We start from the raw sequence: 22,866 nt of genomic DNA, 5'->3' as shown, positions 1-22,866 counted from the left end.
CATTCTGGCCAACAGGGTGGGTTGAAAATGTTGTCTATTCGACTCGATTCGCCAAACTGGATCGATTCGTCAAGAGTACTCGTCGATTCGACACGAGTCGCAAGCCGTCGATCCGCCTTACCGGAAGTCAAGGGCGAGCACAAAATGAAAATATAAACCTTCCTCGTTCTTAAAACGTGCCATCGAACTGGACTGGATTGATTCGTCAAGAGTACTTGCCCATTCGACACGAGTCGCACGGCGTCGATCCGCATTACCGGAAGTCAATGGGGAGCACAAAATGAAAATATAAACCTTCCTCGTTCTTAAAACAAGCCATCGAACTGGATTGATTCGTCAAGAGTACTTGTCGATTCGACACGAGTCGCACGCGTCGATCTGTCATTTAGAAAACTAACAGCATTCTGGCCAACAGGGTGGGTTGAAAATGTTGTCGATTCGACTCGATTCGATCGATTCGTGACGATTCGTTGGCCTTGATGTCGACTCAAAATACCGGAAGTCGATTTGCACGACGATTAAAAACTAACATCATCTATGCTAACAGGGTGGCTTGAATATTTCGTCGATTCGACTTGATTCGATCGATTCGAGACGATTCGTCGGCATTGATGTCGATCCGAAATACCGAAGTTCGCTTTGCGCGTCACTTGGAAACTAACATCATCTATGCTAACAGGGTGGCTTGAAAATTTCGTCGATTTGACTCGATTCGATCGATTCAAGAAGCTTCAAGACGATTCGTCGGCATTGGCGTCGATCCGAAATACCGGAAGTCGATTTGCGCGACACTTAGAAACTACAGTGGAACCCCGACATAACGATATGCCAAGGGAGCAGTAAAATTATATCGTTATATCCAGGTATCGTTACATCGAAACTCCCGATATAACGATATGGCCGTACAATAACCGTAAATATCGTTATATCGGGGTAAACCTAACATATACCTTTATACTGGATAAAGAGGCTTAAAATACAGTATCATTTTCGTACATCACCGTACAAAGCTGTTGTCAGAAACGTTAGAGATTACTTAACATGACTTAATGACTGCTATGTTATTGGATTAAGTTCAATGTTTTGCTAAAATTGTGACTGTGTAGGGATAATATCGTTATATTGGGGAAGATTTTACGTTCGGTCCGCTAAATTCTCATCGTTATATCGGGAATGAAGATCGTTATATCGGGGTTCTGTCCCATACATTTTACTGTAACATTTGCCGGGACATATTTATCGTTATATCGGGAATATCGTTATATCGAGGATCGTTATATCGGGGTTCCACTGTAACATCATCTTGGCTAACAGGGTGGCTTGAAAATTTCGTCGATTCGAGACGATTCGTCGGCCTTGAAGTCGACCCGACATCCCCGGGAAGTCTCGCGCAAATCGACTTTAATTTCGGTATGACGAATCGACCTCCAGGCAGTCGAATCGACTCGAATCGATCGAATCGAGCCGAATCGTCAACATTTTCAACCCACCCTGTTGGCTAAGATACTGTAAGTTTTCTAAGTCTCGCGCAAATCGACATCCGGTACGACGAATCGACATCCAGGCAGTCGAATCGACACGAATCGATCGAATCGACTCGAATCGTCAACATTTTCAACCCACCCTGTTGGCTAAGATGCTGTAAGTTCTCTAAGTCCCGAGCAAATCGACATCCGGTACGAGGAATCGACATCCAGGCAGTCGAATCGACACAAATCGATCGAATCGACTCGAATCGTCAACATTTTCAACCCACCCTGTTGGCTAAGATGCTGTAAGTTCTCTAAGTCTCAAGCAAATCGACAACTGGTATGACGAATCGACATCCAGGCAGTCGAATCAACACGAATCGATCGAATCGACTCGAATCGTCAACATTTTCAACCCACCCTGTTGGCTAAGATGCTGTTAGTTTTCTAAGTCTCGCGCAAATCGACATCCGGTACGAGGAATCGACATCCAGGCAGTCGAATCGACACGAATCGATCGAATCGACTCGAATCGTCAACATTTTCAACCCACCCTGTTGGCTAAGATGCTGTTAGTTTTCTAAGTCTCGCGCAAATCGACATCCGGTATGACGAATTGACATCCAGGCAGTCGAATCGACACTAATCGATCGAATCGACTCGAATCGTCAACATTTTCAACCCACCCTGTTGGCTAAGATGCTGTTAGTTTACTAAGTCTCGCGCAAATCGACATCCGGTACGACGAATCGACATCCAGGCAGTCGAATCGACACTAATCGATCGAATCGACTCGAATCGTTAACATTTTCAACCCACCCTGTTGGCTAAGATGCTGTAAGTTCTCTAAGTCTCGAGCAAATCGACAACTGGTATGACGAATCGACATCCAGGCAGTCGAATCGACACGAATCGATCGAATCGAATCGAATCGTCAACATTTTCAACCCACCCTACCCTGTTGACTAAGATGCTGATAGTTTTCTAAGTCTCGCGCAAATCGACATACGGTACGACGAATCGACATTCAGGCAGTTGAATCGACACAAATCAATCGAATCGAGTCGAATCGTCAACATCTTCAACCCACCATTCAGGCAGTCGAATCGACACGAATCGATCGAATCGACTCGAATCGTCAACATTTCCAACCCACCCTGTTGGCTAAGATGCTGTTAGTTTTCTAAGTCTCGCGCAAATCGACATCCGGTACGACGAATCGACATCCAGGCAGTCGAATCGACACGAATCGACTCGAATCGTCAACATTTTCAACCCACCCTGTTGGCTAAGATGCTGTTAGTTTTCTAAGTCTCGCGCAAATCGACATCCGGTACGAGGAATCGACATCCAGGCAGTCGAATCGACTCGAATCGTCAACATTTTCAACCCACCCTGTTGGCTAAGATGCTGTAAGTTCTCTAAGTCTCGAGCAAATCGACAACTGGTATGACGAATCGACATCCAGGCAGTCGAATCGACACGAATCGATCGAATCGACAAAAAATCGTCAACATTTTCAACCCACCCTGTTAGCCAAGATGCTGTAAGTTCTCTAGTCTCGAGCAAATCGACAACTGGTATGAGGAATCGACATCCAGGCAGTCGAATCGACACGAATCGATCGAATCTAGTCGAATCGTCAACATTTTCAACCCACCCTGTTAGCCAAGATGCTGTAATTTCTCTAAGTCTCGCGCAAATCGACATCCGGTATGACGAATCGGCATCCAGGTAGTCGAATCGATCGAATCGAGTCGAATTGACAACATTTTTTACCCACCCTGTTATCCAAGATGCTGTTAGTTTTCTAAGTCTCGCGCAAGTCGACCTCCGTTGAGTCGAATCGTAACGTGAAATAGTCGAATCGATCCAGTTTGGGTGTATTGGACAACCCTCCAAATTAGTGCTTACAAAAAATGTCCACAAGTGTTAGAAATCATTGAATCTTTGTTGCTATTTTTAGAAGGCGGCTTTCCTGCAATCAGTTTCAATTTTGTCCATATTTATTAAAATTGTTTTATACATTACAAGGCTAACAATGATCTTAAATTTTAAAAGGAAAAATCGGACTTTAACGACGTGAACTAAAATTTTCTTCCAATCAAATTCTGTCGTACTTTCTATTTTCCCCTCAATTTATGGGGTTGGAGATATAGAAGAGTATTAGAAATCATAGGAGGTTTGTTTCTATTTTTAGAATCTCAAAAGGGGGTTTTCTTGCAATCGGTTTCATTCGCGCACTTTACTTTTTTTCTCACTGTGGTTTGCAAAAAAAACTTTTAGTAAAATAAATTCAAATACTGCGTGGCTTTTCGTGAATTTACCAAAATCTCGATCAAAGTAAAAAAAAAATGTGCATGATCGATTTTGAGCAGAACAAGAAACGTTGTGGAGATCAGCTCTTTTATCAACTTAGTCAAGTGATTTCTTATATAATTCGGTGACTAACATTTAACTAGGGTTCAGCTACCATGCATTAAAAGTAGTATCCATCGCTGAGAGGTTGAATCTAATCTTGAATAAAACGCGATTAAAGAACTGGGAATCATCGATGGAAGACGCAGTGAGGGCATGAGGATCGGACGAAGGGAAAATTTGCGGGACTTACCGTCTGTACCTGGTGCCCCAATTGTTAAGTTAGCCTGGTCACCAATCACTACAGCACCAGAACATCCTGCCACCCGTACGTTAAACTTAGACATACCAACACAAATGGAGAGAATTGGAGTTATTTCACTTAGAAACGATGCAACGTACAAATTCTGGTGTTAATGGCGGTAAAAGCGGAAGTAGATGTTATACTGTCTGGTCAGCGGAGAACACGACTGACAGCTTACTTCGTCATGTATGGCGTCATATAGTGTAAGGACCCTTCTCGCACTTTGGGAGAATTGCCTGGACTTTCAAATACAAAGATATGCCAAAACAAACAAAAAAAACTAAACAACTTCACCCTTTTTCTCTAGTCCTGGAAAATGTAGCAACAAAATTCCCCCCAGGGGGAAGGGACTTCTATATGAAAGGTAAAGAAAACATGCTCATTGGAAAACTTGAAACCCCTAAAGGAAACCAGTCTGGGCGTGGCTCAACTTCTCTTACACGCCTGATTGGTCTAGATTGCCAAAACAATAGGATGGTGCTTTTTATTTCTTCAGGTGTAAACCTAAATCCTGGTGGGGGCACTCTCATATATGAGCTACAGACCTCTCAACCTCAAAGCACTGGAAATCTGGAGATTGAGGTCAAAAAATCTGGAGATTTCAGTAAAAACCGGGAGATTGATCAACTGACGGACAAAAATAACTAAAAGAGGCCTAAAACCAGGCGCTAATCAAATGACTTGTTACTCTGTTTACCGTGAGATTTCTGTTTCTCATCGTGAGATTGAAGTGAAAACCGTGAGTCTCACGACAAAATCGTGAGACTTGAGAGGTCTGGAGCTATAAAAGTATGTGGCTGTGAATGGTATGGTTTACAAGCAGTTTAGTCTGGGATAGGGTATAGAATTCAGAGAGTTTTGGTCTAGAATAGGGTATCATTTGTCAGAATGGGAAGAGAAAGAGGCTTTCCTAAACGTAAATAAAACCATCGTGCCAATGTTGTTGACAGATGGTTTCCTGTTTTCATTAAAAACACTAATAGTAATACAGTTCTAAAAAAGCAAGTCTGGAAAAGGATAGGGATTTTCAGTGTCTAGTCTAGCTCATAGGGTTGCAAAATCAGCTGAACATGGTCTGGTTTAGGAAAGGGGTTTCAGAGTCTCAGCAGCACACCCCCACCCAAAAATATACAGAGTGCCCCCAGGCCCTAAACAAGAGCTTGGCGGCTAAAATATTGGCCTTACCACAGGTTTTTTCTTGCATGCAGTGAACACCCTAAGTGAGACCACAATACATTATTTACACCCCTAGCAAGCAACAATCATCCCTGTCCCATTCATATGGGATTTATATATGGAGTCCCCTGGGCAAATTAACTCCTAGGACTTTCCACAAAAAGGACCTGTAAAATTCCTCAATCTTGGGCTAAATATAAAAACAGCAACATTAAATCGGTACAAAATGTCAAGTCTTTATTACATGCCATTTAGGTCTGATGCATCAAATATGTCATTTAACGTGTAGCTTATGCTAATTGCAATGGAAGTTGAACACAATGTATCAATATGCATGGATAATAAAAATTTGTTATTTTAATTCAATTTCTTTTTGTACTTAACAAGCCTTCTTTTTTAAAAATAGCAATAATATATTTATAAGAATTAAATTAATTAAAATCCCTGATCTTTTCATATTTTATAAAAATCTGCATATTTAATTGTTTACACACATCTCGGGATAAATCTATCAAATGTAAGATTAATTATATTTTAGTCTCAGGAAATAAAAACCTCCCATTGCATAAAACGCCCCATAAAACAGGGCCGTAACCAGACTTTTCACACAGACGAGGCAAGATCGGCGATCGCCAATGCCACGAGCCACGAATTTTGAATCTAGATGCACTAACGCTATTTCAAGCATTTTCACAAGGTATTTCTTCTGAAAAGTCAATCTTGTTTAACTATGGATTATTTCCCAACTAAACATTTTTTTTTTTTTAAATTTTGGTGTAAATCTAGACGAGGCAAGTGCTGCGTCTTGCCTCTTGCTAGTTACGGCCCTGCATCAAAGTGACATGAGAATCAAGTAAAGAAAAGATGCATACAGATGACATGGACTTACAGAGATCTGTGTAGAGTCTCCAGATCTGATTGGATGTCATGCATTCAGGTACAGAAAATCATAAAAAGCGACAACCAGTCAGACACTACATGGATCTCAGTAGTGTAATGTTATCACAAAGGGCTTGTATAGAAGCAGTCCAGCCAAGGGTTTATTATCTCCCATTCATATATGGAAGTATCAGCTGCATTGCAGTTTTCAATTCTAATTATAATCATTTAACCTGCCAAAACTTCCATCCCAACTGCTGCAGTTCTATAGATCCACAGACCTAGAGCCAGCCTGCTTCTGTACTAAGCTCATACATGCAATAATGAAGAGGCAGCCAAGGAACTTTTGGCTTGAATGTCAAAATGATTCCATTCTCATGTAGAATGGAAATGAGCGTGCTAATATTAAGACATCCGTCAAACTATCATAGGGTAGAAGCCCAGAAAAGTATGAACTCAAGATAAATTGAAATTTCCTGAAGGGGGGAGGGGTCAAACAAACAAACATCTGTGGAAGAAGTATGGATATTATATATGCAAAAAACACTGACCATGCACTTATATACATAGCAAAGGCATCGAAAGAAAACAGCAGCTAACAATTTACGTAATATTAAGGATATAAAAATCTTTTTTACATTTCTTTAGTTTCATAAAATATTCATATTTGTTACTCCTAGAAGTATATTTTAATCTTAAAATCTGCCTAACTTCCTAAAAAAGACTGAAAACAAAAAGTTAAGTTGTGAACCCCAACAAGATTATTTTTTCCAATATCAAATTATGAACATTAATTTCTTGAATAATGATTATGGAGACAAGTAAGGAGAATTTGTATGTTGTCATCAGAGGGTCAAGAGAACATCAAATTCTCCCAACTAGTTCTACAAGAAATGTATGGAGACCAGAAGGGGGAATTTGTATGTTGACATCAGGGCTGACAGGGTTAATACATCATCAAATTCTTTTAACTAGTCCTACAAGAAATGTTTGAAGATCAGTAATGAGAATTTGTATGTTGACATCAGGGCTTAAAGGGTTAATACATCATCAAATTCTCCCAACAAGTACTATAAGAAATGTACGGAGACCAGAAAGGAGAATTTGTATGTTGACATCAGGGCTTTAAAGGGTTAATACATCATCAAATTCTCCCAACTAGTACTGTAAGAAATGTATAAAGACTAGTAAGGAGAATTTGTATGTTGACATCAGAGCTTAAAGGGTTTACTACATCATCAAATTCTCCCAACTAGTACCATAAGAAATTTATGGAGACCAGTAAGGAGAATTTGTATGTTGACATCAGGGCTTTAAGAGTTAATACATCATCAAATTCTCCCAAGAAATGTAAGAAGACCAGTAAAAACAATTTGTATGTTGACATCAGGGCTGTAAGTGTCAATACATCATCAAATTCTCCCAACTAGTATTATAAGAAATGTATGGAGATCAAAGAGAAGAATTTGTATGTTGATAAAACAAAAGCGACTGAGGTTTTCCATCTTCCTATGAGCTGGAACAGCAGGATGATTTGTTGGTATTTTCTTTTGTTGTTTTATGGCTGCTAAGTTCAATAAAACCTCCTTGATCGGCTCCTGTGTTGTTCTGTACATCTTTTTCTTCATCCTTTTTGTGATTGTCCATCAGTTCTGTTAGTAAGTAGCTAAAGAAAACAAAGATAGAGCGGTTTTCAATTGAGTGTCGTAAAACCAAAACCAAAGCAATTACCGAATCACTTTCGACACTCAATTGAAAACCGCTCTAATGTATAAACACAAATTCTTGTACAAGCAACAAACAAATTTAACTATCAATATTTGTTGCCAATGAATGTTGTTTCTTTCTGCATTTGCTGGAAACAGAATCCCCCTTCCCTCTGTTTTTTCTTGTGAAATCCAAGATGACGGCTAAAAACATATGCCCAACAAAAATGTTTACAATGCAGGCTACAGTTTACTAGGAAACTTAATAAAAAGGTAAATTTGTAGAATAAAAGAAATTGATGCTGCTACATTTTTATAATACTGGTACTTAACAATTGTCAAACGTATGAATATGATTGATTTTACATTGTGTATATTTACAATAAACTTGTAACTTAAGAAGGAGACATTACATCACTTTTACTTTTATACAAGAAAGAACAGTTCTAAGCTTTAACATGTCATGTAAATGAATTTAATTTCTTACTCCATCGTTTCTGTGACATTGATATCTTCCTTTACAGACATTTCTGTCCAGCCTAGGAATGCATTCTCTCGGCACATTTTATCAATTGCCTCCTTCTCAACAGGCCTTGTTGTTAAGTCACTCTGATGATGAAAAAAATATATGATTGATTGACAAGAAGCCTGACACTGCAGGGATGTAGCTTAGAGTTAAGACAAGTTGAATTTTTGTGCTTAGGTGGGTAGTAATCAAGGAGAAAAGGCTTTGAACAAAATTTACTTAATTTTCGCATTTTCCTCCTCCATGGCTCGTCTTAAGCTACATAGACTACGTAAATTGCCCATTTCAGATCATGTGATGGGTTCCAGAGAATTGTTCATTTGTCTATTTGGTAATTATTCGTTCTTTTCAACATGAATGTGTTTGAATTTGAAAGAGAGAATTCTCAAAGGTAACATCACTTGGTCTGAAATGGGACAACAAACAAACAAAGCTAAAGAGGTCTATTCATGCAGCCGCCAGGAATTTTACCCAGCTTTTGGTTTTAATCTGCACCCCTGCACAGGTTAGTAGCAGGAGGCAAAGTGCCCTTTTGGTTACTGCATTGGATTTTGGACTGAGTGTTGCAGATCTTTAGGAAATTCTTGAGAATCCTTTAGGATCTTCATCTAAAGTTATCAAACTTTTTCAGAATCTTACAAGTCCTGCACAGTGATTTTACAAGTAATGGTTTTCGAGGTCCTTACAATACAACAATCCTCAAGATCTTGCAACTCCCTGCAAAATATTTATTCTAAAATCCCAGAAAAATCTTCATCAAATCATTTAGGAAGGATTCTTAACAAATCTTTGAAGATCTTCCAATGTCATTCACCAGGGTTGGAACAAAATATTATTAAACTATTTTTAATTACTGCAAAGAAAAGTTTTTAATATTCAAATAACTTACAATAGTACCTTATTTCCTACTAAAATGCATGGGATTGTCTTTCCATTAGGTAGTGTACATTTCCTATCCAGGTCTCTTTTCCATTTAATTGTGCTATTAAATGTCTGCTGACTGGAGAGATCGAACATAATAACACAGGCTGCAGCTCCTTTATAGTAAACCCTTGTCATTGACGTGAATCTCTCCTGACCTGGAATAAAGTATACTAAAATTTATTAAAAACAAACAGGGTGGTGGAGGGGTGGGGGGTTGTCTAGTCCTTTCAATTGGTTGGTATGACTTGCAGGAAACTTGGTTCCAAACTTGTTACGTTGCACAAGTTGGTTTTTTTCAACTGGCCAGAAAGAGTACAGGGAAAACCTAAGGCTTTCCCATTCAAGAGTCTTTCTACATGTAATTTTGTTTTAATGAGTTTTAAAACATGTTATCATCATAATTATTAAAAAAAAATTATCTGCAATGTTTTTGACCATTAAATTATGTGCTTAAAATGTTATTCAGCAGACTGATCAAACAAGTAGAAAAAATATTCAACCTACCGGCAATATCCCATAACTGTCATCATTTATGGAATCATGGTTAGTGCAACAAAATAAAAAAATAAAAAATGAAATTAAAATCAGTTGTCAGTCAGTAAATGAATCAAACGTACAAAAATCAAGGCTGTACTTATTTGGACTCAGATACTATCAACTTAAAGCTACCGGTAATGGGATAAACTGAACCATCCCAGCTCAAACTGCAGACAGTAGCCAACTGCTGTCATTATCCAGGAGTGATACATTCTAGTTAATAAATAACTTATTTGTAGAAAATTTAAATTAGATGTCCACAATTTGTAGAGGGTACCTTTCCAATCAGTTATGAAATGATTTTTTTAATTATTTTTTTTTTTTCATTTACATACACTTCAATGACTCTATGGAAGGCATGGAGGCCCAATGGTTCAAACGCTGGCCAGGGTCATTGTGTTGTGTTCTTCGCCAAAAAACTTTACTATTATTGTGTCTCTCTTGGCCCAGGTGTATAATTGTGTACCAGTGAAATAATGCTGGCGGTACGTTACCCTGCAATGGACTAGCATCCCATTCAGGGGTAGTAGAAATACTACTAGCTGCTTAATGCTACAGAAACAAGGATAACCTCCATCAAGTATGGGCCACTTGACTTTTAAAAAGGCTTTAACCTTTACCCTCACCATACTCCAATGACTATATACAGTTGAACTGTCACATAAAAAGGGATTTAATTAAAGTCTGTTCCATTCCAGTGTATTAGAGAAGCTAAGTGGTTCGTTAAGAGCTAGTGCATTACTTTGATTTCTGTAGCATGAAGTGACTTAGGAGCATTGCTACTCCCCCTGGTCGATGCCTGGTCGATGTATCGCAGGTAACCCTCTAACACTTTGTCAGGTTACCTGTACCTAAATTTCAGTATTCTCCTGCATGCAACTTTTACTTGGAGAAACACAACACAACACAATGCCCCTGGACAATTAAGGGCTTGAACCTGGACTACTTCACCTCAAGTCCAGTGCACTAACCATTTGGTCATTGAGCATGCCTCCAATACCCTGCCACTCAGAAGCTATACCTCTAAAACAGTGGCTATGCACGCTTAACCCATGAATACACTTCGTTCTTTAATCCACAAGCTGCATAGCAACGTAGCCACATAGCCCCGTAAGCTGGGTAGCCACAAAGGCACTGTTTCCGAGTTCTGAGGTAATGCTTCGAAGTGGCAAGGTATTCTGCAGTTACTCCGTAGGTTCCTCCCGGGGGGGGGCACTCCCATATATGAGCTATATAGGTATGTGCCGCTGTGAAGGGTATGGTTTTCAAGCAGTTTAGTCTGGGATAGGGTATAGAAATAAGTGAGTTTTGGTCTAGAATAGGGTATCATTTGCCAGAAAACTGATCAGTAGTATGAGGAATTAAGTCCAGAATAGGAATAGAAACTGGGAAGAGGAAGAGGCCTTCTTAGACGTAAATAAAATCATCGCGGCAACGTTGTTGACAGATGGTATGATTATAAACACTAATAGTGATACAGTTCTGAAAACGGCAAGCCTGGGATAGGGTAGCGATTTTCGGTGTTTAGTCTAGTGAAGGGTTGCGAAATCAGCTGCAGAGGGTCTAGTATAGGGTAAGGGTTTCAGAGTCCCAGCGGTACACCCCCACCCAGAAATATATAGAGTACCCCCCTGCCCCGGGAGGTTCCTGCACTTATTTCAAACTAACATTCTAAAGGTCTGTGTATAATAAAGCTCCCAGGGGTTGAAAAGGTAGATCAGATTTTGTTTCTAACAGTACCAGAATTCTTTTCTACCATTATGTTGAATGAAATTCATGTTGATCTACCCACCTGAAGCCTTACTGTAACATCGTCGGACATTTTAATGACTTTTAAAGCAAAATCCACTGTTTATAAAACAAAAAAATAATAATCAGTTCAGGAATTTGAGATAAAAAAAGACAATTGCATAACTTTCAATTCTAAAATAATCTTTTTACAAAATGAAAATATTGAGTCAATCATTTTTTTTTGGTCTTTCAAGAAGTAAACAAGATCATGAAGAAGCAGAAGTTACCTGTAAAACTTCCCCTGCTACTTTATTGGTTCTAAAGCTTATTATTTTTTTATGTTCCAGCTTAGGTCTTATGAAATACTCATCTGGGTTCTCTGGTTTTATGAGGTTGACTCATGGTTGCCAGCAATTCATGAAATTTGGCCTGCATATTTTGGTTATTAGTAAGGTGCTATTGATTTTCAGCCATGAGCTCGCGTAGAACAAAGCCATAAAGATCATTGCAACCGTAATACAGTCCTTATTTCAGAGCTGCAGTCTGTAACGCTTTAGTCGTAACTTCAGACACAGACTCGCAGGTTGAATAATGGTGAAAAAATGTAAACACATCCCTACCTCCCACAGTCGGTTTGTATTCTCGCCTCGGGTGACTGTGCACATAACGTTGAACAAAGCTAGTCTTTCCAACAGTAGCATCACCTATAATAATCACCTTAAAGAGTAATTCTGACATTTTAAAGTCTGTTTTGTCGTCCGGCTACTCGAGGAAGGAGACGCTCTCCGCCATTTTCTGCAGTCTTCACGTGACTTTCAGTTGATATACCGGAAGTGAAATAAACGGAAGTCGATCGGGACAGTAGTCGTGCTAGTTCCCAGAGCCCCTTTTGACGGGCTCATGCAGCGTTGTAGAATGGTCCAAGATTGCAAACCGGGCTAACACCTTTCGACCAATCATATGTGTTGTTGTTTCTTCCAATGATAATGCGTTGTGATCGTGTCTGATACGCCGCTGTCAACGAACACCACCGCTTTCATGATTTTTGATAACGGCAAAAAATAGTGAAAGGCTGAGCATGAACATGTGAAAATTAAGTACGTTTTTATTATCAAAATAAATTGGTAGAACGTTTTGGTAATTTCATCACTTGCTCACAGCCTATATGGCCTTAACCTGCGATCAGGCGTTTTTTCCTTAACTCGCAACGTAATTGGAAACTCGTAACAAACTTCCAATTTCCCAATAAATGATATAACATATTTCCACGTATTTTTCCTGAAAATGGCGTACACAAAAAAGATCATTCCGGGTTTTAGGATTCCGGGCTTTCTTATCCGGATTTCCGGCATTCTGGTTTTCCGGGTTTCCGGCATTCCGGGTTTTAGGACAACCCGCCTATATATTCCCGGTATATTAAATTGGAGTACATGTACGAGTAAGCTCATGTAGACCTAAAGGATCGAATGAAGTCCTTAGATGCAAACAATCAGAACCAGATTAAACATTATTTTTTGAACTGGGATTTGGGCAAATTTTCACTGGGAAAATGGAATTTGGGTCAGTGGGACTGGGAATCACAAGCAAAAACATGACAAAAACAATGGAGCCAGCTGGAACTGGGATTTGGGAAAATTTGGGAAAACAATAGGCTGGGAAATGAAATTTGGGCAAAATGTGAGCTGAAAAATTGGATATTTCCCCCCCCCCCCTCCCTTTTTCAGGATCCTCTTTTAACCTAGTAGAAAGCATTTATTGTTCTTTGGGCAAACTTGTCCAAAAAATATCAAGAAAGGACATAACAAATCCTAAGGCAGGGGTGAAAGGGGGTGGGGAGGGGATCAGAAGCCAAGGTTATAAGGGGGGCACCTTTTCATATACCATTATTGACAGAAAAGATAACCCTTTTATATACCCTTTTATATACCTTTAATAGAAAATGGTATAGCTAGACTTGGAATACTGCTGCGACTTTCTTAAACTTTCACTTGAATAACCCCTAAAAACGTAGATAAATCAACCCTTTGTATCTTAATACAATCACATAACAAACAAACACAAGTTTGGCGAATTATTTTTTTTTAATCTCAAGACGTGTACTAACTATCCAACTTTAAGAGAGTAAAATGTAAAATCTTTAAGATTTTTTTATCCCTTTTTATTGCAGTTCTCTAATGGTTATAGATGTGTCCAATGTGGTCACCCAACCATAATATGGTTCCTGGTATGTGCAATTTTTCTAGCCCAACATGAACAAGTGTTGGCTTTGATCTTTTTTCAGGCTTCGCTCATCCTGCATCAGCCCTCTCATGCAAGGATTGACTGAGAAATCCATTGCACTTCTATTCTATTCATTCAAGAGATGGAGTTCGGACAAATCGATGATCTTGGAGATCTGAAATGTTCCTGTTTTTCTGCTTGTCATTGTCAAAGCTTTCACTTATCAAGTCTTCTTTTGTCCAAGATCAAGGATAAGTTCCTTCAATGCCTTCCTCTTTCTTGTGACGTCTTCCACTGTTAGCGCGTCACTCAGAGATGTTTCTACCTTACCAAGAAAGTTTTTGCAAAGTTCCTCAGAGATGCAAATGACATAGATGCCACAGTCGTAACCTGTTGAATTTGAAACCAACTTATTAAATCAATTATTCGAAGCTTTTCTATTTTCTCAAAAGGTTAGGTTAGGTTTGGTTAGGACCCGGTGGCAGATCCAGACCTTCAGATAAGTGGGGGCCCCATCATCCAGCCCCTGCAAAGAGAGGGGGCCCGCTCTCAAAAATTAATTGAAAAATAATTTTTCTTGGCCCTACAGGCCTCTATTTGCCTAAAACTAAGGTGGGGCCCAGGTCCCTGCCCTAGATCTGCCACTGGGACTTCATCTGGATGACTGCTTTACATATTTTACTTGTGCTTGATCCACAATCTTCTGAGAAAATGGGAGTGATTGCAAATACTCTATATTCAGTACATTAGTTAACTGAAAAAACTGACGTTTTCGTGACAAAGTCAAACTCTCTTCAAAGTATGCTCTTATGTGGAATGCTCTCCCACTAGACATTACAAAAAATAGTAACTTCTTTATGTATGGCTGAGACTTCAACTCAGTGCCCTATTAAAGGAGGTATCCCCTGAGTGGAGCTTGACAAAAGGAAAGCCAGCGAGTCATGTGAGCCACTCTGGTTAGCCTAAATAACACATTGGTTACCCTAAATAGCACACTGTTTAGCCTGATAGCACTCATGTAAGCCAACAATTAGTTTAGGTACACTGTAGCTTGTGTTAGCTTTTTTATTGGGATTTGGGATTTTGGGTTTGCATGGCTCCTGCACACTCCCCTTAGTGGAGGTGTGTATAACAGGGATGGGGGTGATAAACTATGGTTCTTCTCAGCCCAGGGGGTACTCCGGCTTGTAAATGACGGGGATGATCGAATGGAGGCAAAACTCAGGACCCAAAAAAATCCCTAAGTCTTCCGACATTACCCAAAAAAATCCCTGGACCAAAAATAACCCCCCAAAAAAATTCCTTGTCAAATTACCCCAAAATTGCCAGGAGGGGCAACATTTGACATAACACATACCCAAAAAAATCCCCTAGTATCTAAATCAAGTCACCCAAAAAAATACTTGCCAAATTTTCCAACCCAAAAAAATCCCGGAATCGAAAATTTCAAACCGAAAAAAATCCTTCGATCATCCCCTTCATACACAAGCCAGAGTACCCTCCCCCCCCCCTAGGGTTCTCAGCTATTTGAAGGGCAAGTTCTTCATTTTTTGAAAGCCAAAATGAAATTGGAGAATTGGCTAGAGAATTTGCAACACTTAATTATGTGCACAGAGTATTATGGTCTGTATGAGTTTGTAACATTAAAAAAAAAACATTACTGTTTTGCTGTTGAGGGCATCTGTCTTCTACAAAAGATGGATTCTCTTTTGCTGTATAAACAAAAACAGAAAGACATAATGTCATTTTATTGTTTATAAAAAAAGTAAAAAATGTTAAAGAATGGCTGGGTCCTTTGCCATACTTTACCCACACAGTGCTTTCATATACCCAGGGATATTACTGTGTACCAGCAAAATAGTTCCACAGAATCTTGCTGGGAGGTAACCTGTGCTGGACTAGCATCCCATCCAAGTGGAGTGGGACCCCAGGAGAACAGGGTGTTGGGGGGGGGGGGTACAGGAGGTGAGAGAGGAGTGGGCGCAAAAGAAGGATTCCCAAGGTGGTGGGAACCAGGAGAAATTGAGAACATTTTGGCAACATTTGGGAACCATAAAGGAATATGGTAGATACAGGGAGTAAAGGGTATGGGCAGGTTCAGAGGGAGGTTCCAGATCCCCCTACCCACATCCTATCCAAATGGAGTAGCAATACTCCTAGTCGCTTTGTTCTATGGAAACCAGAGTATTTAGCGCTATCCTCTTGACTCCAAAAAGGATCCATAAAGGCCAGTTTTTCGCGGTAGGATTTGTCGGCCCTATTTGGCCTAGAATTGGTAAGAAAATGAGTGCACGGTAAAAAATCAGCCCGATTTGTAAAAATCTGTTGCAGTGACACAGTTTTGGAAATCAGGTAGATTTTCATCTTGCAATTCAAATAAGGCAAAATAAGAAAGTCGGGCTGATGAATCATGTAAATTTGCTTGGAACAAATTGGGTTGACAAATCATACCACTTTTTTCTCACTGGTACATGTATCTTACCTGTCAAGAAGGGTTCCACATTCTTTGCAAGAGATCTGGCAGCTGAAGAGTTGTAAGAACTGGATGAGTCATAATGATGAAAACTGTTTGTTTGTCTGTTGAACATCAGTAGGCTCCTGATGATAATAAGAAAACTCCTGTTACTAATGAAAAAACAATCTCGGTGTTGTTGGAAAGAAATCCAGGCATTGCTTTGGATTTCCTTCACGACAATCTGTGATCTGTGATTGGTTAAAAGAAAACCTCACACTACCTCCTTGACCAGTCATCTGCAAAACCAATAATTATTGTGAAGTGGTGACAAGTGTCTTTCTGCACTAAGCGCTGGTTCCATGTTTTGCTTTGATTCTTTATTGGTTTATTTTGTTCTCTACATAATTCCTTGCTATTTGCTAAATTGTAATATTGATGTGGTTTGGGCTTTTACAACTATTATAATAAGTGAAACACTAGTTTATCACAGTGACTGCTTTTTTATGCTATGACAATGAAACTTACACTCTGGCCTAGCGAGTTTCCAGGTAAGTGATACATACCAGTGAGTTCCTCCTGCAGCAAGTTTAGACTCATTGTCATTCACTGCAAAGAACACCAACTTCTGGCTTGGAAGATTCAGTGGCTCAAGAAAAATACCAATTTCAATACCTGCAGAAAAATAGCAAAACCTAACTCATCAACAGTACATAGTGCTTTGGAGCTACTTAGATTTAACTAAACTCTCTACATGAAAGCTACCGTAAATAAAGTCTTAACAAGTTCACTGCAAGATCTTTATTGTTCAGGAAGATTCTGCACCTTAATTGTGCTGCATCCTGCAAGAACCTTGACGATTTTTACAGATTATACCTGAAGATCCTCAAAGGTCTTCACAAAGATCTTTAAAGATCCTCGAATTATTTTAACCAGGGATGACCTGGGGAGTTTCAAAAGCGAACATTAAAGGAAAGTACAGTACATAACTTAACTGAAATTATCCACGGTTGGTAGGGGGGGACGGGTTTAACCAAAAAAAATCTGTGGGAGGGGTATGGACATTTTCTAGAACAACATTATAATTATATACTGGTCTTTTTTTTCTATCTCACCTTGTCCAAGTTTCACAAACTGGGTGACATCAGGACTGATAAAAACCACATCATCTGATATCTGTTTAAATTGATTATGTGTAAAGTAACTGAAATCAAATAAAAATTATTATGATAATACTCTTGAAGCCTGCATGTGTTATAGTGAAACCCCTAGTTCAACAAGCTTGTGCTGCTGCAGTGAGACCAGGCCCATGATATACATGTTTACAACTACTTGGTGGCAAAATATTAGAATTTATATAGAAAATCCAAAATTACCTTTCAGTGAGTAGTCATACAGTGATACTGTCAACCTAGGTTTCCTGTGGCCCAGTTTTCAAAACATTGGCCTCATGTAAAAAACGGCTGCCAATTTTTCCCATTATCTGGTCAAGTGCCTAGCCTTGTTTTCGTGTTTTTGCATGTTTTATGTGTGATGTCAATGAGCGCAACTTTAACTACATCTCTTGGAGTTTAGTTTGTAAAAAAAGGTTTCTGTGCAGGCATTTCAAAAAACAAGTTTAAACAAAGTAAACAAGGAGTGTCAAGTGATGATTAAACTTCCTGCCAAACTTCTGGTTGAACTCTTTGACATCACACATACATCGCCAGGCTGCTAAGTTACTCCAAGATGGCGGTGGCCAGTTCCCAATTTTTGGACTTCTTCAGAGAAGGATTTCATAGGGGTTAAATACTCTTTGGAAGCTGAAAATTTGGTGACTAACATATCTTGGAATAACCTTTTCATTGTTGTGAAGAAAAAAGTGCCATTTTGGAATGAACTTCTCCTTTGATTCTCTTGATAAATGTTTCTCCTAGGGAAATATTAAGGGCGGCCATATTTACATTGGGTCTAATGTGTTTCCATTACCACCGAGCAACCCAATAATCTCTTAAGAATTTAAATTTTTATTCCTTTAATACCTGCAAACAATAATGTTGACATGCATTCCTCTAAATACAGCGGACGCATTAAAAAAGGAAAAGGCTGTAGCTACTTTATACTCTTACAGAAAGGGTCTTTTTTTCTATTTATTTTTTTTTCTGAAAGAAAAGTGTCTGACTGATTTGTTGATATCATTTTAGCATCGATGTTGTGGAATTTATAGCCGTGATCAGATTTCGTAAAACTAACAATACTTACTCAAACACAAATCCTATCAGTCTGTCATTCAGCCAACGACCTTCTTCGAGTAAACTGAGATCTGATTCTCGTAGAAGACTGTCGTGAAAACTCAACACAACTTCGTCCGCCATTTTTTCAAAAATTTCCTTGCGGAGCATGTGATTAGTTCAGATACCGCTGATATTTTAAGCGCCCACAGCACACTTCCGATGCTTGGACAAAATGGCGGAATCAATTTGTCAGGACAAATTTACATGATGCACGACGGCGACGCCTAATTTGCGTAATGAATTGATCGTAAGTGCATAATCGTATTTATTTCAAGGTATACTTGATAGTATAATCGCCGTCTTTCTTTTATTAACCTTGTAAGTGGCAAGTCAAAATGGCCGCCCGTTCGAATAGTTGTGTTTTTTTCTTGTTTTGTTACAGATCTGGAGAAAAGTTCTCATCGTAGATTGCAGTAGATTTTAATTCTCATAACCTTGAATATGTTATTTAGTTCAGTTTGATTTTCATTCTACTGGTAACTTGTCAGAAAGTCGTCAAATTTGGATTAATCACGTCTTATGTTCTTGACATTTCCAGGTCGGAAATCGTCGGCATTTTCCGAGACCTTACGTTTCATTCCGACAGTGACGTCACGGAATTGGTAGAAAGCAACATCGGAGCGGGAATGAAGTTGTAATGGCGAAAATTCACTGTCATTCTTTACTTTCTGGGAGCTCATGGAGTTCCTTCGAAGAAAATTCGCCTTTAGGGGAACCAGAAGGTATGTACAGTTATTACACCACCGATCTGTGTCCATAGTTGATTGAATAAACGTCAGGAAAACTTTTTTCAGGGGATTTACCGTGTATTATTTTTTCCACGATAGCAATGGAAGTGGACGAAAACAATGGTTTGGGGTCTCCAGAAGCCACGCGATTGCACAGAGAAGGTAGGTAGCGTGACTTTTAAAGGCTATATTTACTCATAAAAATCAGATATTGTTGCACAAAATGCCTGATAGTTTGTTCCGCCCTCGGCAAAAATTAGTACAGCGAACTGTTACTCGCAGGTTGAATGTAATTAGCATGGGACATGTCGTGTGAACTGCATGTGTGCACCCCCCTCAAAAAAGCTCTCTCATTAATAGAGTTAGCTGTTCATCTGAAACTGTTTAAGCAGAGAATTAGAAAATCTAGGATAGCTCCAAACAAACAGCTCAAAAGCAAACGTGCTTTAATTTTTTGGAGTGGCTTACGCGTTTATTAATAATGTAAGCGGTTCATGATTAACTTTTATATGCTTTATGCTTTTGATCGTAGATATGACCCTATTCGGGATTTGCCCAGAGCAAGAAGAAATCGTCCTCATCGTTTGCAAAGAGTGCAGTCGAGTGGTCAAAGCATCGGCATTTTTACGGCATTGCGGTTAGTTCTTCATAATTTTACACCTTTTTCGCATTTTAAGTGACAAAGACTCCTCAAATGTCACAACATCCTGTCAGTTTCAATCATAAAACCAATGTTAGTGGTGCTGTTTTGATTCAATATTTTGGTAAATGATGCCTTTAAATTGAAACTTAATTATGTTTCTCAAACAGTATTTTGCCCACTTGTGTAATAACATGTTTACTGTTGTCCTTGAAATTGGATCAATATAAGCTTTCATCTTTAAAAAATTGTAGTTTTTCCTGGTCATATTGAGTGTGACCAATTTAACAGGGATCGATATTGTTACACTATCTGGACAAAAAATTTTTTCATTATTTTTAGCCTTAAGCTTTGTTATTAAATACGTTTAAAATAACCATGTAAACTATACTATATGTTAATGTGTCATTTGCCATTTCTAGAAATAGAAAGCATTTTTAATGTTTCTGTTTTTGTTTTCACGAAAGGGTGGTTGGGAGAACTGGAAATTTTGTATTGAAACAAGCTCTTTTTGACTTTTTCTACATAGTTCTCCCAATTCCTTGTTAATATTTTTGTGTACCGTGACTGGAGAGTATTTACATACTATTCTTTTAAACATCATGGTAATATTGTTTAATACTGTTTAGTTAACAATTAAGCAAGGAGCCTGAGGGTTTTTTTATGAGCAAATAGTCAACAAAGGAGAAGCCAAAGTTGAACATCACTCAAAGTAAAAGAGAGCAAGTAGTCTAATAATATTGTTTACTTGCATAACCCAGCGACTTGATTGTAAGGCAAACTCGTAGTCTGATTGCTACAAAAGTGTGGAACTTCAATTTTTAAAATACTACCTGGGAGCACACACACTAGTAAAAATGATGAAATCACCAATCAAACCAATAAAAAAAACACTTCCACTGCACATTGTTTTCAATAAATCATTCTCTGGGTTATGCTAAAAATATTAGACAACTTGCTTTTGATTACTATTGACTCTTGAAAGTTGACTTGGGGCTTTGCCCCTAGCCAGCTATCAGCTACAAGAAACCCTCAAGTTTGCCATCTGACTGGTAAAGAATAGCAGTCCAAAACCTTCATTTTCCTTTTCAAAAGCAATGTGTGCACAATCATGTTCTATCAGTGAATTGTAGATCCAATCAAATATGCAGTTACCCAAAAGAATATACTCAGAGTGTCTACTAAAACTCAATAGAAATCCTTAAAATATTTTATTTACTTAACTTCTTAAACATGAAGACATCATATGTGGGCAACAATGAATCATTATTAGAAATCACTGGTTTCCAAGAACACTTTTAAGATTTCTGTTTTTTATCTCTCCCTACAGAACTACATCATCAGAAAGTTATACCAGTACCCACCCCCTCTCCCCCTGAAATGGTGACATCCTCAAGTGCAGTGGTCGAAAAGCTTCTTCAGTCAGGTTCAAGGAAAGGAAAACTTCACGACTCTGTAATCACAAACCAAAAGATTGAACTGATGGATGTTACAGTTAAAATAGAAGAAATGCCTTTAACGGTTCCATGTCTTAATCACAGCCACTCTGCTACTGTGGTTAAAACAGAACCTGTTAACAATGCCGTGGTAAAGAAAAGTCCAAGTGAAAAAGTCTCCAGTAATAAGAAGTCTCCCAGGAAACAGATTCCTACAAGAGGTGAGTCAAACATGCAGATTCTCTAAGTTCCTGTAATTGCTGGTTTTCACTGTCACGCAATCAAAAAATAAATTCGAAACCATTCAACTACAGAAGCTATGAATTTCAAATATTATAGATGATAAATAGATAAACAATTTCTCCAAGTTTCGGGTCTGTGCGATGTACCGTTCGCGAGTTATTTTCCGAACCTTTCCACGCAAATTTATAAAGCTTAGTATGGAGATTTCATAACTGTGTCCTTCCGAGGGACACAAATATGGCCGCCGTGATGTCAGAGAAACCATCTGGAACTCAGTTCTGTTTACAACAGCGGCTATCCTTGGCTTAAGAGCTAGTACACTTTCACATAAACACCACTTATTATATCTGAAATGTTCAATTTGCTCAAAATGGAAAGGAAAGGCCATTTTTCAAACAAAACAGCTTTGTCACGGCACTCAGCTTGATGTCACATACGACGGAAAACTCAAATATTCAAAATGCTCTGTTTTAAAAACGAATGACACTATCGATCTGGAAATTTGCAAAAATATATATTTTTAGTTTATCTTTCGCCTAATGACAACGAAAATTTAGCAGGCCTAGTGAAGTTTGATTTCAGAATTTTATGACGTAACATGAAAACCAAGAATAGAAGTTAGGAGAATTTGATGAAGTATCAAGGAGAAATTCAATCTCATCCCTTGTGCCGACTTTTCTTTTCATCAGAACAGGGACACTGGCCAAGTCTGATTTTTTGAGCATGTGTAGAAAGCTCATTATGATTGTCAGCTAATGAGCTTTGAGTGGAATAAACTCAGAGTCTGCGCACAATGACTGGAAGTTATGAATCATAGGCTGTTAAATCAGACTTGGCCAAAGACCAAATAGGAATGGGCTCTGGGGACGGACAAGTTTGGGAGAAATTTGCATTGATCAGTAGTGGAATTTGATTACATCACTAAACTTTCCATATGGCCAGGTTTGTCAGTACCCATTTATATTCCTGACTGGAAAGTAGCACAGTGAAAGTAAAATTTCTCGCCCAAGAGCAGAGCCAACACAGTGACCTTGGCCAGTTCTTGAATTTGGACCACTTGATCAGGCCTTCAATGCACTAGTTATCCATTTGTCCCCTGTAGATTCGTAACATGTTAGCTGGTAAGTCAGAGTGTTATGTGACTTTTATATCTCTTCAGTTCATTGTTGTACTTTGTTTTGATTTTAGAACGAGAGTTTGATGCTGACAAGCATTGTGGAGTATGGGTGGCTGAACATCAAAAGAGGTGTACTCGCTCACTTAC

General features: G+C 38.8%; 2 protein-coding genes across 2 annotated transcripts; both read right to left on the bottom strand.

Moving 5' to 3' along the window:
* Positions 1–7,535: 7,535 nt before the first annotated feature.
* LOC144640860 (ras-related protein Rab-7L1-like) lies at positions 7,536–12,401 on the bottom strand. The gene is made up of 6 exons (XM_078499921.1): positions 12,231–12,401; positions 11,672–11,727; positions 9,847–9,862; positions 9,316–9,497; positions 8,380–8,501; positions 7,536–7,852 (listed from the first exon to the last, which is right to left on the bottom strand). The coding sequence occupies exons 1-6, from the start codon at positions 12,346–12,348 to the stop codon at positions 7,696–7,698; spliced, it is 651 nt and encodes a 216-aa protein (XP_078356047.1). The 5' UTR covers positions 12,349–12,401; the 3' UTR covers positions 7,536–7,695.
* A 1,546-nt stretch (positions 12,402–13,947) lies between these two features.
* On the bottom strand, positions 13,948–18,671 carry LOC144640859 (sentrin-specific protease 8-like). Its single transcript, XM_078499920.1, has 6 exons — positions 18,524–18,671; positions 17,398–17,486; positions 16,849–16,957; positions 16,313–16,428; positions 15,492–15,542; positions 13,948–14,220 (listed from the first exon to the last, which is right to left on the bottom strand). Exons 1-6 carry the CDS (start codon positions 18,661–18,663, stop codon positions 14,054–14,056), a joined length of 672 nt encoding a protein of 223 aa, XP_078356046.1. The 5' UTR covers positions 18,664–18,671; the 3' UTR covers positions 13,948–14,053.
* Between the last annotated feature and the right edge of the window lie 4,195 nt (positions 18,672–22,866).

This window comes from Oculina patagonica, unplaced genomic scaffold (assembly GCF_052425735.1).
Source record: "Oculina patagonica isolate OP01 unplaced genomic scaffold, crgOcupat unplaced52, whole genome shotgun sequence".
In the NCBI taxonomy this organism is placed as follows: domain Eukaryota; kingdom Metazoa; phylum Cnidaria; class Anthozoa; order Scleractinia; family Oculinidae; genus Oculina; species Oculina patagonica.
Note: the sequence above shows the minus strand (reverse complement) of the source record. Positions and strands in the feature narration are given on the sequence as shown.

Excerpts from the sequence above, each read along its gene's own strand:
- LOC144640859 (XM_078499920.1), bottom strand. The coding sequence starts at position 18,663 with ATGCTCCGCAAGGAAATTTTTGAAAAAATGGCGGACGAAGTTGTGTTG. Across the intron at positions 17,487-18,523 it reads CTGATAGGATTTGTGTTTGA|TTACTTTACACATAATCAAT; the intron begins GTAAGTATTGTT and ends ATTTGATTTCAG. Across the intron at positions 16,429-16,848 it reads GCTGCAGGAGGAACTCACTG|GAGCCTACTGATGTTCAACA; the intron begins GTATGTATCACT and ends TATTATCATCAG.
- LOC144640860 (XM_078499921.1), bottom strand. The coding sequence starts at position 12,348 with ATGTCAGAATTACTCTTTAAGGTGATTATTATAGGTGATGCTACTGTT. Across the intron at positions 8,502-9,315 it reads GCATTTTAGTAGGAAATAAG|AGTGACTTAACAACAAGGCC; the intron begins GTACTATTGTAA and ends TTTCATCATCAG. Across the intron at positions 7,853-8,379 it reads AATGTCACAGAAACGATGGA|CTACTTACTAACAGAACTGA; the intron begins GTAAGAAATTAA and ends TGTTTTCTTTAG.